The sequence below is a fragment of the Pseudopipra pipra genome, chromosome 1, assembly GCF_036250125.1.
Source record: "Pseudopipra pipra isolate bDixPip1 chromosome 1, bDixPip1.hap1, whole genome shotgun sequence".
Taxonomy (NCBI): domain Eukaryota; kingdom Metazoa; phylum Chordata; class Aves; order Passeriformes; family Pipridae; genus Pseudopipra; species Pseudopipra pipra.
In genome coordinates this window covers 134,952,328-134,966,675 of record NC_087549.1, presented here as the reverse complement: position 1 = coordinate 134,966,675, position 14,348 = coordinate 134,952,328, and the positions used below count along the sequence as shown (strand labels likewise).

Genomic DNA, 14,348 nt, shown 5'->3' with positions numbered 1-14,348 from the left:
TCTAGATGAAAATATTGTTTAGAGTGCTGTTAAAAATAATAGTCAGGCAATTTGAATAAAAAAGGTTCTACGGAATTTGCACTGAATTACTTATTAAATGACAGGTTATTATGTAGAACTGGGTTTGATGAATTAGATTTCATTTGGTGGTATAGATATACTGGGACATTTTGATAATTTCTGCTGTTTTTTTAAGTCCCTCAGACATCTGGATTCAGTTTTCTTACACAGTTTATAAAGGAACCAAGTAAAGGCAATGGGCATTATGTGTTTGCTTTTACGTGCAAGTCAAACAGAAAAAAGTGAATGTTCCTCTCTAAGTGCTTTAATAATAGGGCTTCTTATATGTTTTAGGCCTATATGTGTACATGAAACTATGCTATTTAAAAAGGTCTCTGATCTGGTTTTTTGGCTATCATTTAGCAAATGGCAGATTGTTCAGCATCTTCCATTTAAATCAAGCATGGAAATATTAGAAGAGTTGTGGGTTTTTCCCATATAAATATGAAGCTTGAAAGAAAGGCCTCCATTTTGCCAGTGCTTTCATAAGCCAGGCACACAAGGGATGAAGATTATGTATAATAATGTATTTTCTTGGTATGGTTTCTAGTGAATCTATACAGCCAAGAAAAATAATAAGAATGTGTAGAAAGCAAAAAGAACGTGGAATATTTCAGTGGCAGCACACCAGGAAATTTCCTTGTTCTACAAAAAAGGGATTCTGCAGCCCTGGCAAGCAGTAGCTCAGTGCTGGTTCCTGGCCATGTTATGTGGCCAGTTATGGTTAGCAGAGCTGGTCCAACTGTCTACTCTTCTGTGAAACTACCAGTGTTTTCAACTGGCAAATAGGTATTTTTCAGGAAATCTGATGCTGCCTTTTCTACCTTGATGCCCATTTTGGCTGTGGTCTTCCATAAACTTAATTTTAGGATGGCATATGCTTGAGCTTGCAGGATGGGGATGTTCATTGTTTCGGCAGCTGTCATTAAAGTAGAATATAGTTGGCACCAAATAATGTGCATTTGGTTTTGAGATTCTACAGTAAGAAATAATTGAATTTTCACATATTCTTGGAATTTTATCTATCAGGAGTACACAGTCTTGTAAGTGTCTTGTGTTTATCCATCAAGAGTACACAGAAGTTATGAGTACATAGTTTCATAGTTAAATCAGGTTCTTTTTGACAGAAGGCAGTTTCTGAAATTAGGTTTCAGTCCAAAGCTGAAAAAGAAAAATCTTGGGGATTGTCTAGCTTGTGTTGGCACTTTAGCTGTAGATAATTCAGCATATGCAGAATTTCTTGGTTTAGGTTTTGAATGCAACACCAAAGACCTGTGAAAAAATACAATTTGGAAAGTTGGGCTTGATTAAAGTTAGAAGTCAGTGAGTGTGTTTGCATTCACACTCTTGAAAGATTGAGGCAGCAGGGAGATGGAAGTGCATTTCTTCCTTCTTCCCACCGTGTACTGCAAAACTTATGGGATTTGTAAATGTTGATATTTAAATCATATACGTCTAAGCATATGTTATTTTTTCATGTGTGTGAGTGAATTTATTCTTTATACATAAAGTACAGAGTTTCTGAAGTGAAAAATAATACTTTATTTTTAGAAAATCTATGGCTATAAATTCATTTCCTTAGCAACTTTCCATCAAACAAACAGCCTGGTCCTCCTCATTCCCAACAAAAACAAACCTAAATTAGCTTAATAATTGAGGCAGTTTTCCCATGAAAAACGGGTTCCACATCTCTGCCACAAGCATTTGTAATCTGCCAGGTCACTGAAAAAAGTCTGCTTGCATAAAACACTAAAGAACATATTTGGTGATATTTTTCCTCTGCAATTGTTACATTTCAATTTTATAGAGTAAGAATTTGGGTCTCTTGTACTCTGTCATGGCTGTTTATCCACTTTATTTGGTTGTCTCTGTGAATTGCACAGTATAATAAACTGGTGTGTGTAATTACATTGAGCATAGCTATCCCACCAGGAGAGGCAAAGGAGACAAAACTGGCAAGCAGCTTTAGGATTCAGCGCAAAGTGAAACAAAAATATTGCTGGTTTGAGCAAGTTTTTACACCTAAACTCATTTTGATTTAATGCTTCTTCAAAATATAGCCCTTTGTAGCACAGGATGGTGCCAGTTGTGCTTTTATGTAAGTTTATATGGCTGAACATGAACAAATCCTGCACAAATAGAGCAGGGGAAAAAAGTTGCTAAGTATCCTGCAGGAAGTAAGTATCGAGTTTACTGATAGTCCTGTTGACTGTAGCCATGGGCAGTTCAGCCTAAGTCATGTCAGCCAAGAGCTGACCACTGAGAAATGAAATCTTTGCTCTCTATTTTAGAATAGAGAACTGACAGAACATGTGACTAATCTTCCCTTTTCAATCTGTTTCCATATACCTGTTAGAAGATAATTGTTCCGGCTCTGATTTTCCATTATGCTGAAATCCACCAGGCTGCCCTTGCTGTAACACACTGTATTCCGTGTGTTGTCTTGATATTGATGACTCTTGTTACAAAAATACAGTGTTGAATATAAACAGATCTATGTTAATTTTAAGGTCTGCTGGAAACACATGACAAAGGGATCAAATCTGGAGAGAAAAAGGGCAGATATTTTAATATCAGAAATTTTATTTTTGGCATTTGGAAATGACACCCTTAGGTTGTTTTTTCCAAATCAGAAGCTAATGCATCCTCTCTTCCTCTGTTCCAAATGCCACACCTTCCAATCATTACAGCAGTGTCCCTTTCACTCAGGAGTCTGATATGGCTTGTAAGCATTGTGTATACAACAAAGTAGAGAACTGAGACCCAAAGTTTGATTGCTGCCTCTTTAGGCAATTTAAATAACAGTTAAAGAGTTTCCGCTGTGTGTGTCCTAGAGGTTTTAAGTGCAAAACCAGTACTTTACTAATTGTATGATAAAAATTTGATTTCACCTGCTTTCAGCCAAGAGAGAATACTGCAATCTAGTCTGCCTAAAAATAAGACATAACACCTCCCTCTGTAACTTCCCCATCATATCTGTGGCTTCTGTTTGAGCTACAAATTGTTCAGAAATGCGAAGTCTCAGTTCAGAAACTGTGGAGTTGAGGAATCTTGTAAATCAAATATTCCAGCATTCTCTTAGTTTCACTTAGGAAATGTGTACTATTTTTTCATTAGTCTGAATAAAATGTTACTGTTTTCTGCATAGTTACAATTCTCTTAAATGGCTGTGTTTTGAAAATTGGATGTACTTGTTTGGGAGGGGAAAAAAGTCTTCAGAGCTGTGTTTCTTTATTGAAGTTCTGCTATGTATTTTGGGGAGTTGATCTAACATCTCACCAAGTCAGCAATTCCTGAGTTGGTTTTGTGTCTTTTGTCAGTGGGGATAGTTAAACACAGTCATGATTCTGTTTTTCTTAGATTCTGCTTTCAAGCTTTTTTTATTATACATTCCATACAGTAATTTTCAAGCAGTAAATATAATTACTGTAGCAAAGCAGAATATCACAGTTTTAATAGAAGTTATTTAAATTTCAGAAGTTCTTTAAAAATGTTGTATTCTCACACTGTTTGAAATTTACACAAGCTTTTCTTTGTTGGGTTGGATGTGTGAGATCTGCTTGTCTGCTCGAGCTCCTTCATGCGTTTCCAGGGTATTTCCACACAAATAGGCTTAATCAGCTTTTAGAAGGAGTTTGTTCTGTAACAGGGACTCCCAAGTGAGCCACAGCTTTTAAGTCAAAAGAAAGAGAAGCTTTGAAAAAATTATCAAGTCTTTGAATTGGAAAGAGAGGATGTCTTTGGAATAGTTTAGGAAAAGTTCCTGTCCTTTTCCCATGCTGGTTCACATCTCTAGTTTAGACTGAACGTTGTATTGCAAGGGGATTCAGTAAATTACTATTAGCTATGTGCTCTCTTCCAGTGCTCTCTTCACAGGCTTTTGGACTTGTGAAGTCCCTTGATGCAAATCCCTAGTACCTCTTTTTTCTTCTATGTAGGCAGGGAGAGATTGGATTGGTGACAGTAATAAAGATGAGGGTCTAAGTCATGAGTTGTGAGAGAAAGCACACAGCTTGCCTTCCCAGTTGTCCTTTTTGAACTATATATTGATTTAGATAATAATTGAGGTTCTTGATTTTTTTAATTTTATGTTTCTTCTAGAGTGCCTGGAAAATGCAGTTAGGGTCAACTTGTCAGGACAATATGTTTTAAGAATCGAAAGAATTAATTGGGAAAAGCAGTCTCTTAAATAGTATTTGAAGTTTGTTCCTGTTGCTTAGATGTTACAGCTTTGTTTTAGGAAGATGATGAAAATGTTGGTTCTTGAATATGTTTGTAAATTGAGACAATCAACCAGCTTCTTTTCACGCTAGGTGTCAGTGTTAACATACCTGTGCTGTAATCTCAGGTGTAGTCATTCTGGTGTCCTTGTCGGTACACCTGTGTTTAATTCTCAGTTACAACTTATGGTCAAAAGGTCAAGACAGTAATGTCAAGTAATGATTTGTATGTTGACCCTTAATGGTCTGTAAATATTTATCTTGTGAAAACCCTTATCTTTTTGCCCTCTATCACACCAAATAAACCCAGAAGAATCAGCTTTGTCCGTGTTGAAGCATCTGCTACAAGCTTTCCACTACCCAGATTTCTCTTTCATCTTAGTTTTGAGCAACATGGCCTTGAAAACCTGAAAGATAGTAGGCGGATAATAACTGCATCATTCAAATTTAGGTCCACTGGGGTCATCAGTTTGGTTTTCATCCTCTCAAACTGTAAATAATTAGCTTACTAGCAGTAATTCATGAGCTGTCTCATAAGGTCATTTGTTAATGTGTTACTTGAGCATATTGTGAGACTATTCAAAGGCATGTGGCTATTTGCCTTCTTTCTTTTGGTTTACGAAATTTTTTTTAAATTGCTTGTGTTTCATCTGGGGCTTTGTAATGCTGACCATAATATAAATATCCTGGTGGTTGAAACTGATCTTGTGTACGAGGAAGTAGAGTCACTGCTTTCTGCCTGCGGCTGTAACAGTGACCACAGCCCATCTTCCTGGATAAAAAGCCTCAGTGAAGGTATTGTGGTTAGTAATAATAAATAGTGTGACACGATGAGCAGTGGAATAAACACTGTTCTTTTTATCTCTTTGGCTTCTGTAGAACCTGTTATTCTGTTCTGTTACTCTATAAATTAAACTATTGGTTATTTACATTCTTTTTAGTGTATTTTTCTTTCAGGGTTTAGCTGTCAGTAGATTTGGTACACTGTCCTCTCATCTTTTCAGTAACACCTCTAAATGTCCAGAAGCAATTCCTTCGATATCAAGAGAGGAGGAGCTCCCAAATTTGTTATTTTGGAGACCTTGAACTAAAAGGAGGCAGCAGTTGGGTTTGAGGCCTAAGGTTTTGCTTAAATATAAGCACAAATGTTTTTCAGGCAACTTAAGAGGTTTATTGAAAGAGTACGTGTACCTCAAACGTATTTATTGGTGTCGTTTTTTCATAATGGGAAGTAGTATACTTCTAAAATGACACATTGAGTTCCTGTGAGAGGCTCAGGCAGTGGTGGGGGTGCTCGGCAGGTCGGCTTGGGCTGTCTTGCTGTAGCTGAGGAACTTGTTGGCCACGGAGACCAGCAGAGCGCAGGTGAGAACGTTGTAGAGATGCACCCTGTTTGGAGTTTATGTATGTACTAATTAACGTTTTTGGATATATAACAGAGGGAAGTATTGCCCATATGATTAGAAAAACAGTGCATTTTTTGCGAAGTTTCGGAGGCGACACAGCAGAGTTTGATTATGTAATTTGCCTTTTGTTTTTGTGCATAGCTGTAACACAACAAACACATTTTTCCAGGAGTAGTAAAGAGGAACTACAGTTTTCTTTTTTTTTTTTTTTAATTTTAGAAAGCTGCATAGATGCAGAAGTTGTTGCTGCTGTTGATGTGAACACTCTTGCCAATGATGTTTATAAGCACAACTTTCCCAGCACGCCATTATGGGCAAAGACTATTGAGGTGAGTAATTAATGTGTTTTTTACTGTAGTCTGGCATTTGGAGGCGTAATTTGTCTTTACTATCCTTATTAATAACAAGAGAAACAAAAATATTTGTGTTGTTATGAATAAAGCAGCATTACAATAACTGATTACTTGTGGTTGCTTGTTGAAGTTAGAGGGAGATTCACACTGCAGTCTTTTCCTTGAAGTCTTCACTGCTGCATCAAGAAAGGTTACATAAATGTCAAGAGGAACGCTTACCAGTAATAAAGGAATGTCAAAAATCGTATTTTTAGCTTAAAAAAATATTTTCATGTACTTTGAAAGAATTTGATTAAATTATTTGGAGGCATGCCTTTGTTTTGTAGTTATAGTTGAGCTCAGAAAAACACAAGAGAATATATTGGATTTTTTTTTTAATGGACTCAATAGATCAAATGTTTTAGGACTTCTGTCCCTTTCCAAATTATTTGAAGAAGATGTAGGTAAAACTGGATTCTGTTTAAATAAATGAGGGGCAAACTAGGCATGTAATTTTGTCTGGATTTAATTAGAAATTACTGTATACTTCTTAACCTTCTTTTACGGCTTTACAACGTGACAGTAAAAGAAAGATACTGTGTCTGTTTTAAGACACCAGCTTAAGTAAGAGTTAAGTAGGTGGCTAAAGGTTAAATGCTTATTCAGCACCCAATAATAACAGGCTAAATGATAGTTTACAGTTTTATAATGGAAAAAGAAGAATGCTTACCTGTGTCTGCTTATAGTAGACAAGAGTGGATTATTACAGTCAGTAAGACCTTCAAATTTATTGGAAAAAATATCAGTTTTTGTCTAGTTTCTGAGGGTAGTTATGGCATATTTGGTATATAGATATCCTCAAAATATGTAAGGCAGCGATTTCTTTGTCCAGTTCTTAGTTACTTGATAATTTTCCTTCTTCTGTCCTTCTAGCCCCTTAATATATTGTCCTTTTAGTGATGGTTAAAATTTAGTCTAGAGAAACTTCTACCTGTGTAGTTAATTCATACCACAGACCTAATACTTTCTTTTCTGAAGAGAAATATTTTTGCAGAGTACACCTTTCAGCCATACAATATCTTTAAGGAATTTTTACCATGCAAAAACTAAAATGAAGTTAACTGTATAGGATGCATTGCTACTGAGCTCCTAAGAGTTAAAACCCATAGTTTGCACCTGTAAAAATTGTCATGTTCACACTTGAGCTACTTTGCTTTTCAGATATTTTTTCTTTTGAGAAGATCTGATATTTTTTCACATATTTTGAATATGTGAACACTCATTTTGATGTACAAAGACTTCATATCTGAATAATGATACTTTATTTGGGGAGAAATAACAGGTTAGTGTTTACTGATAGAACTCCTACACACCTCTTCTGAAAGAATGAGTAGATAAAACCTTCAAGATCATGTATAGATGCTAACATTGTTAGTGTTTTGGTTTGTATTCAAAGCAATGAATGCATATTTGCATTGTATGGTTTGCCGAGGTAGAAAAGATTTAAAAATTATTAGGTCAAATGGGAGATTAGGTAGTTTTTTGCTAGATGAAGCACATAGTGGAAGTAAGCAGGGTAGTTTGATCTGAAAGATGACTTACGAGTTTCATACAGTTTTGAACACTCAACATGCTTCTATTTTTTTTTCCTTTTTCAGGGCATAACACTGAAAGAATTTGACAGATTATCTTTTGATATGATTTTGATGAGTCCTCCCTGTCAGCCATTTACAAGGTAGATATAGCACACTTGGAAAAAAAGTGCAGTTATTGCAATATATAATGTCAAAGGAGTTAACAAAATAGAGTGAGATGGGACAGCTAGCAGCTGTGGGTTCAAAATATGGTTTAAATTTAGGAATTAAAATCTTAGGTTGTGAAAGGAACTTGCTAAATAACTATTTATTTCTGTAAGAACATAATATATGTTGTAACAAGTTGCCTCCATTGCTTTTATTTGATGATCCTGTCCCCTTTAGAGAGGGCTGTATTAGTTTTCAAGGGTCACACTATGTGTGGTTTATCTGTGTATCTTCCTGAGCAAAAATGTTGTAGCTCTGTTCACCATGATGTTTACTGAAGAAATGCTGCAAGTAGCATCTTAATTACTGATCACATTTCTTGTAATATGTAGATGTTAATTCAGTTTATTCTAAGGAATATTTCTATTTTAGCCAAGACAGAAGGGTAATGGCTTTGAAATGATTTTGTGGATGATACAGAGAAATATTTTTCTGATTAAGAACTGAGTTTACTGAGGTGTTATTTGTCCTATTAGTTTGTAATTCATATCGTTTGTCAGCAGTGACCAGTGGAGATAAGATTCTGGTAAGCACACTCATGCAATGTAGTAGCTTCATGGAAAAGATGGTGATGAAACTGCTTATGTAAGAAAGTATATGTCAGAGAATGCTCTAAGATTGAAAAGAAATCCCTCTAAAGTGGTGCTGATCTATAAAAATTTATTAGTGCAAATCTATGATGCATATAGGAATCATTTCTTCAGATTTTTTTATAATACGATGAAAACCAAAATCTGTGTGTGACTGATTAATTTAGAGACATGCTAAAGCTCTTCTACAAAGGTTTTATTCTTTCTTAAGAGCTAATACAAGTATAAGCTAGGGAAGGGCAGGTCTGGAATCATTATCACTTTTGTAGCCTGCATAATCTGTCTAGTTTAATGTTAGAAAGTTGGTTACAAAGTTATTCACATGGAGCTCAATCCTGAAAAACGGTGAGCACTCAGGCTTTAATTCATAGACATAATTTAATATATTCAGTGCAAAATGGCAGGGTATTCCCAGAAACCCAGTGGGGGTTTTTTGTTCTTTCAGAGCCAAGTATGTTCAAAGGGTTTGCTGGACAAGACCAGAATGCTAAACTCTTTGCAGACTGAGGAGTGGATTTCATTACTGAGTGCTTCAATTTGAACTTCTCTGTGAGCTGATAGATTCCAGGGCAGGCTTTCTTTCCTTAGAGCATCTCTTAGGACACTGCCCCAGTGAGCACGTCCTCATGTCTGCACATGATGCTTTTGCAGAATCCGCTTTTGAAACTCAAAGCAAAAAGTGTCAGCATTCTGTCTCAGATGTCAGTCTGCTCCAAGTAATATACAGGTGTTTCTTTATTCTCTCATAGAATTGGCCTGCAAGGTGATGTATCAGATCCACGGACAAAGAGCTTTCTCTATATCCTTGATATTCTACCGAGGTATAAATGAACTTCTGCTCTATTCAAAAGCCTTAGTTATAACTAAGTAGGTCTATATATCAGTGAGACAGGCCATCTGTAATATTTGACAGGGACACTACTAGTACTGTGTTGTATTCCTTGTTTTCACATGATCATATGTAACTTAAAAATACTTGTATTTCACTAATGCCATAATCACCTCATAGTTGCTGTATATGTTTTCATTGTCTGGTTTACTTTTAATTGTTTGTCTGTTTAAAGTGTGGCTATATCATAAATGTAAAAATTGAGCTCTTTTCAGATCATCGTCAAATTTGTGTTGATTTTATGTAGAAGCAGGAGTAGGTAGTATCATTATCATCATCATCATCATGGCTGGGCTTTGTGAATGAAGATTTGGGAAGGGCTCTACCCATGTTTGACACAAGCGCGGTGGTGGCTAAAAAGGCCAATACGAGACAGGCATGTCTGGTTGCAAAAGGCACAGCAGAAAGACTCCTTAGGTGGTAAATTCTGCAGGGCACGATTCTTTCTGCGTTGTCTTTTCTCCTCAAGAGTGATCCTGCGTGTGTTCTCAAAGGAAGCAGCAGTGTTATAGATGGTGTGTCTCCAGACCTCCTGATTGGAGGCCAGAGTAGACCAGTTATGTTGATCAATATGGCCAAGGCCGAGATGTTGTTTCAGGGAGTCCTTGTATCTCCTCTTCGGGGCTCCTCTCATGCGGCAGCCGGTGGCAAGTTCACCATAAAGCATGATATAATAGTTTGCCAATTGGCCTCAAGGAAACATGAAAATTGTTTGAAATACCAGATTAAAAAAGCTTAGATTCAACATTTAGTCATCTTTTGAAGAGGCAACATTTATTTGAAAGTTTGTTTAAATATGTTCCTGACTGCACAATGTGATGCATCTTCCACCCCCTCCCATTCTTTCCTAAAGTCTCTGTTCTGTGTTTTTGGTGATGCTTCTAGATATTGTGGGGCAGATTGTGTATTTTTGGTTTGTAGTACAAGCTCTTCTTTTGAGTAGTAATACTAAAGAATTCAGATAGTACTGCACTTTCTGAACAATGACCTTGTCTTTGTATTTATCTGTCATGTTGTGTCTGGTCAGATCCCAGTTCCTAATAAAATAGCCATAATTATTTGTGTAACATATGCCTTAAATTCTGAAACAGTAAATGCAAGCAAATTGTTTTTTGCTGATCTTATTGAGAGTGTTAAAAATCAGCTGCACGTAATGCATGTAGTCTTTTTTGGGAAGAGATGCATGACACAGTAAGAACTCTTCCTGGGGAAAGAGAGCAGGCAGTTGTTTAGGGAGATTATCCAGCAGAAATCAGTGCTTCTGGATTGAGATGTCTAGGCACCAATTGTCAGGAGCCTGAGGATTTGCATCAGTTACAGTCCACCAGACACTTACCATTCCTGGCAGTCCTGCTTCTGCTGGGACAGCTGTTCTCTGTATATTCCTCTATTGGTTAATCTTGTTCTCAGGATTGGAGGAGGACAGAGGGATGTTTGCTCTCTCTTTTTCTTTTTTTTTATGAGCACTTTCAGCACAGAAGGAAACCAGTACCAAACAACCTTTCTTTCAAACTGCTGTTAACACTGGGAAAAAGGGTCTTCATCCTTCATCCAGAAACTTTTTGCAGCCAAAAACATTAAGTGGGACTATGTCTTTGCCCTTGTCATCAGCAGATAGAGAACGCAGACACAGAACAGCTGAGTGGCTTGGTGGGGATTACCTAAGAAATCTGTGGCAGAGAACACAGAACACAATACAGATTCTGTAGCCCAGTAAGTTAGACAATTAATAGGTAAAAAGAATGATTATTACTACTCCCTCTGCTTTTGGCAGAGACATAAAAATAGGGAGAGAACATGGGTTTTTCAGAAGTTGCAAAGGATGCCTTTTGTGGAACAAGGAATGTAACTCAGGTCCCCAGAAATTTCAAAACAATAAAAACCAGCAGGTAGTGCGTAAATGTCTCATTTGTTGAAATAGCAGTACCTTCTCTTAAGGCAATCCTGACCTCAGGATTCCTTTCCATTAAACCGAGACACAGTTAAGCAGCTGGCTGCTTTTAGAACACTGTTGTGCATTAATATGGAAATATTGCTGCCTGGTTGTTGTGGGCTTAGCTGGGTACAGGGCAGAAGCATTTCCTTCTCAAAACCAAAGCTTTAGACACTACAGGACTTCTGTTTTTTGTCATGACGATGCACAGGATCTGGGCTTGGCTGTGACTGTGTTATCTCAACACTCCATGAGAGGCTGCTCCTGTTACTTATCTCCCTTGGGCAGGTTGTTTCTGGAGGCAGCACTTAATGTAAGTAGTCTGTAGTATGTTCAAAATGGTGGCTTTTACAGTTTCTCAATTCCGGTTTTATGTTTTAGTGAGATAGCCTTTGGGGTTTTTTTTTGAATATGCTATGTTTGCCAGACATTGAGTGTGGAGTATTACAGCCCAAAAAAGGGAAATTCTTAATATAGGAATTATCACTTTACATTCTAAAATGGTATGGTATGTGTGCAGTTTATGGAAACTGTAAAATAATTTCTCATCCCATGGATGTTCTTACCCTTTTGTTCACCCTTTTATAATGAAATGTCGCTGGCTGAAATGAGCCTGAAAGGTGGCCTGGGAAGACAAATACTAGAGATATGGAAAGGACAATTTCAAGATCTGGAAAGACCTGGGAAATCCTTGGAGCACCCAGCCATCAAACAAAGTCTGACCCATGTTGTCCAGATAACATGTTTCTTGTTTATCCTGTCCAAGCCATAACTGGAGAAATCCAGTGCTAAGACATCAAAGTGCTGCTTTTACAGAGACATTTGTAACATTAATACCTGCCCAGAACTTAACACTTACTCTTTTATATAGTGATTACTTGTCTTGTGATCTGTTGATCCTGTACGAGCTCTTGAATTTCAGGCTATGCTCTGGATTCATTACTGTAAAAAGAATTTTCCTAGTAGGTGATGATGAAGATGAGTAAAAATAACATTCAGTTTAGTATTATTTTTTTCACTACTATTTTTAGTATTTTTAAATTTGGCATAGTATCTTGTACATTTTCCAGTTTCTTGTGAGATGCATTGGTTCTTTTATTTCTTCATATGAATGTCAATAATTGGTGGTAGTTAAGAATGTGCTAATGCAAATTCTGCTGTGATTTGGAGCACTGGAAGTCCAAAGTCACTTATTGACTTAAATAATCATGGAGCTGCTGTCTGGGAGCATAAGTATCCTGTTTCTATATGCTGTTCTGAGATCTCACTGTGTGACAGATATTCTGTATCTACGTTAGCCTTACCAGAGAGTTAATCAGTGCCACTGAATGTTCCCAGAGACTTGAATCTGAATCATCTATGCTTCTAAATTGTTGGAATGGTCCCTGGCACAGTTTGGGCTTGTTCATTTTTCCGGAGATTTAACGTGCTGTTTTTGGAATGTGCCTATTTCCAGACCTTTGCACTGATCTTGCTAAATCTCAGATGCCTTCTTCCCTTCCCCCCATCAAAATGGAAAAGTTAAGTATAGAAAATTAAGATTATCTACAGTTCGAGCTCTAAACATGTTGTATTTCTTAAATCAGTTAGATGAACACTGGTTCTGATGTGTTATCACTAAAGGTGATATTTAGCATTGATTGCGGATATAAGCACTTGAAAACAGAAGTTTTATTGCTAAATAGGGATCTTTTTTCCCCCCAACAATTATCTTTCCTATTACAAACTCAATCTGTTGAATAACAATAATTGTGCTATAGGAAATGAACAGTGGTAAGCATTTTCAAAAGTATATGCATGGAGTGCAGCTGTTTATCTAAACATAAGTAGGGTTTGTTGTTTTTACCAGCAGTCCATGTTTTTAATTCACTTGAGAATGATTTGAGGTACATTTTTTAAGGATTCTAAACTTCACCAGCTAACATGATGTGGAAATACTTTGATCTTTCTGATAGCTAAACATATCCGTGAATATGATGTACTTTACATCTTGTTACTCTGATTTTCTGATTTGCTTTTTTTTCTTCCTAGGCTTCAGAAGCTTCCAAAATACCTACTTTTAGAAAATGTTAAAGGATTTGAATCCTCTTCTGCAAGGTAAAGTCTAATTAATTTATGCAGGTTTTAGTTTACTAGTAATAAAGGATATTTTCCTTTAGTAATAAAGGATATTTTCTTTAGCAGGGGGAGGTGGGATTTTTATTTCCTAGAATTTGACTTAACAAAATAGAGTGATATGGGACAGGTAAGCAGCTATGGGTTAAAAATATGGTTTAAATTTAGGAATTAAAATCTTAGGTTGTGAAAGGAACTTGCTAAATAACTATTTATTTCTCTAAGCAGATAAAATACATTGTAACAAATTGACTTCAGTGATTTTGATGATCCTGTCTTCTTTAGAAAGGGTCACACTAGTTTTCAAAGAAAAATAACAATAGCACTCAGAGGTTTTAGGGTTTTATTCATGGCAGAAGCCCATGGTATCTTGTGTTAAGATCACAGTACAGTCTAGGGGCTTTCTTGATTACCTCTGGTTGATAGTAGGTTATCCCTGGTTCAGGGCTGCCAGCAAATGGTCCACAGATACAGTATGAAGACTGTATATAGTCTTGGTCTGACATGTGGAAGAGGAAAGGTGTCATTATCTAATTACCTAGTGACAGCAGGAACATTCTCCTCTCTTGTGGCCAAAGCAGGAGATAGGGGGTTGCAGTCTTTCCTCTCAGTTCTTTCTGGAATAGAGAGTATGATCTTTCTGTAGCATTCCTTAAAGCACCAAGAGCAGCCACCCTGGATATCATGCTCCTTAACGAGTTTGACAGGCAGCTGGGAGTCATGCTCACCTTTCTCATTGTTTAAGTGTTCATGGTTCTCTGCTCTACTCCCTGTGATTCCCTAGGCTATGCCTTGCTGGCCAGTGCTTGGAACAAGCTGTAGTTCAGAAAACACCCAAGTTAGAATGCTTGCTTTCTCTTATGGCGCTTGGGATGCAGTGTTACATACAGTGCCAGGTGCAGGTCACAGCTCCAGCCTGTTGTGTAGTTCCAGCCCAGTGCAGTCTGCATGGAATAGAAAAGTCTTTTTAAAATTATTTCCATTACAGTGTTTTTCCATTG

General features: G+C 36.9%; 1 protein-coding gene across 9 annotated transcripts in view; it reads left to right on the top strand.

The window, feature by feature from the left end:
* TRDMT1 (tRNA aspartic acid methyltransferase 1) overlaps nt 1-14,348 on the top strand; it is a 43,002-nt gene that overhangs the window by 15,708 nt on the left and 12,946 nt on the right. For 3 of the 9 annotated variants that reach the window (XR_010424951.1, XM_064634470.1, XM_064634412.1), the window contains exons 2-5: nt 5,906-6,015; nt 7,677-7,753; nt 9,160-9,231; nt 13,264-13,329. Coding sequence is in view for 8 of the 9 variants with exons in the window: in XM_064634412.1 (XP_064490482.1) it covers nt 5,906-6,015; nt 7,677-7,753; nt 9,160-9,231; nt 13,264-13,329 (325 nt within the window). In the remaining variant the exon portion in view is untranslated. Of the gene's footprint in view, nt 1-4,933; nt 5,076-5,905; nt 6,016-7,676; nt 7,754-9,159; nt 9,232-13,263; nt 13,330-14,348 lie in introns of those variants that run through there. The other 6 variants (XM_064634464.1, XM_064634440.1, XM_064634455.1 and 3 more) reach the window with 4 other exon arrangements.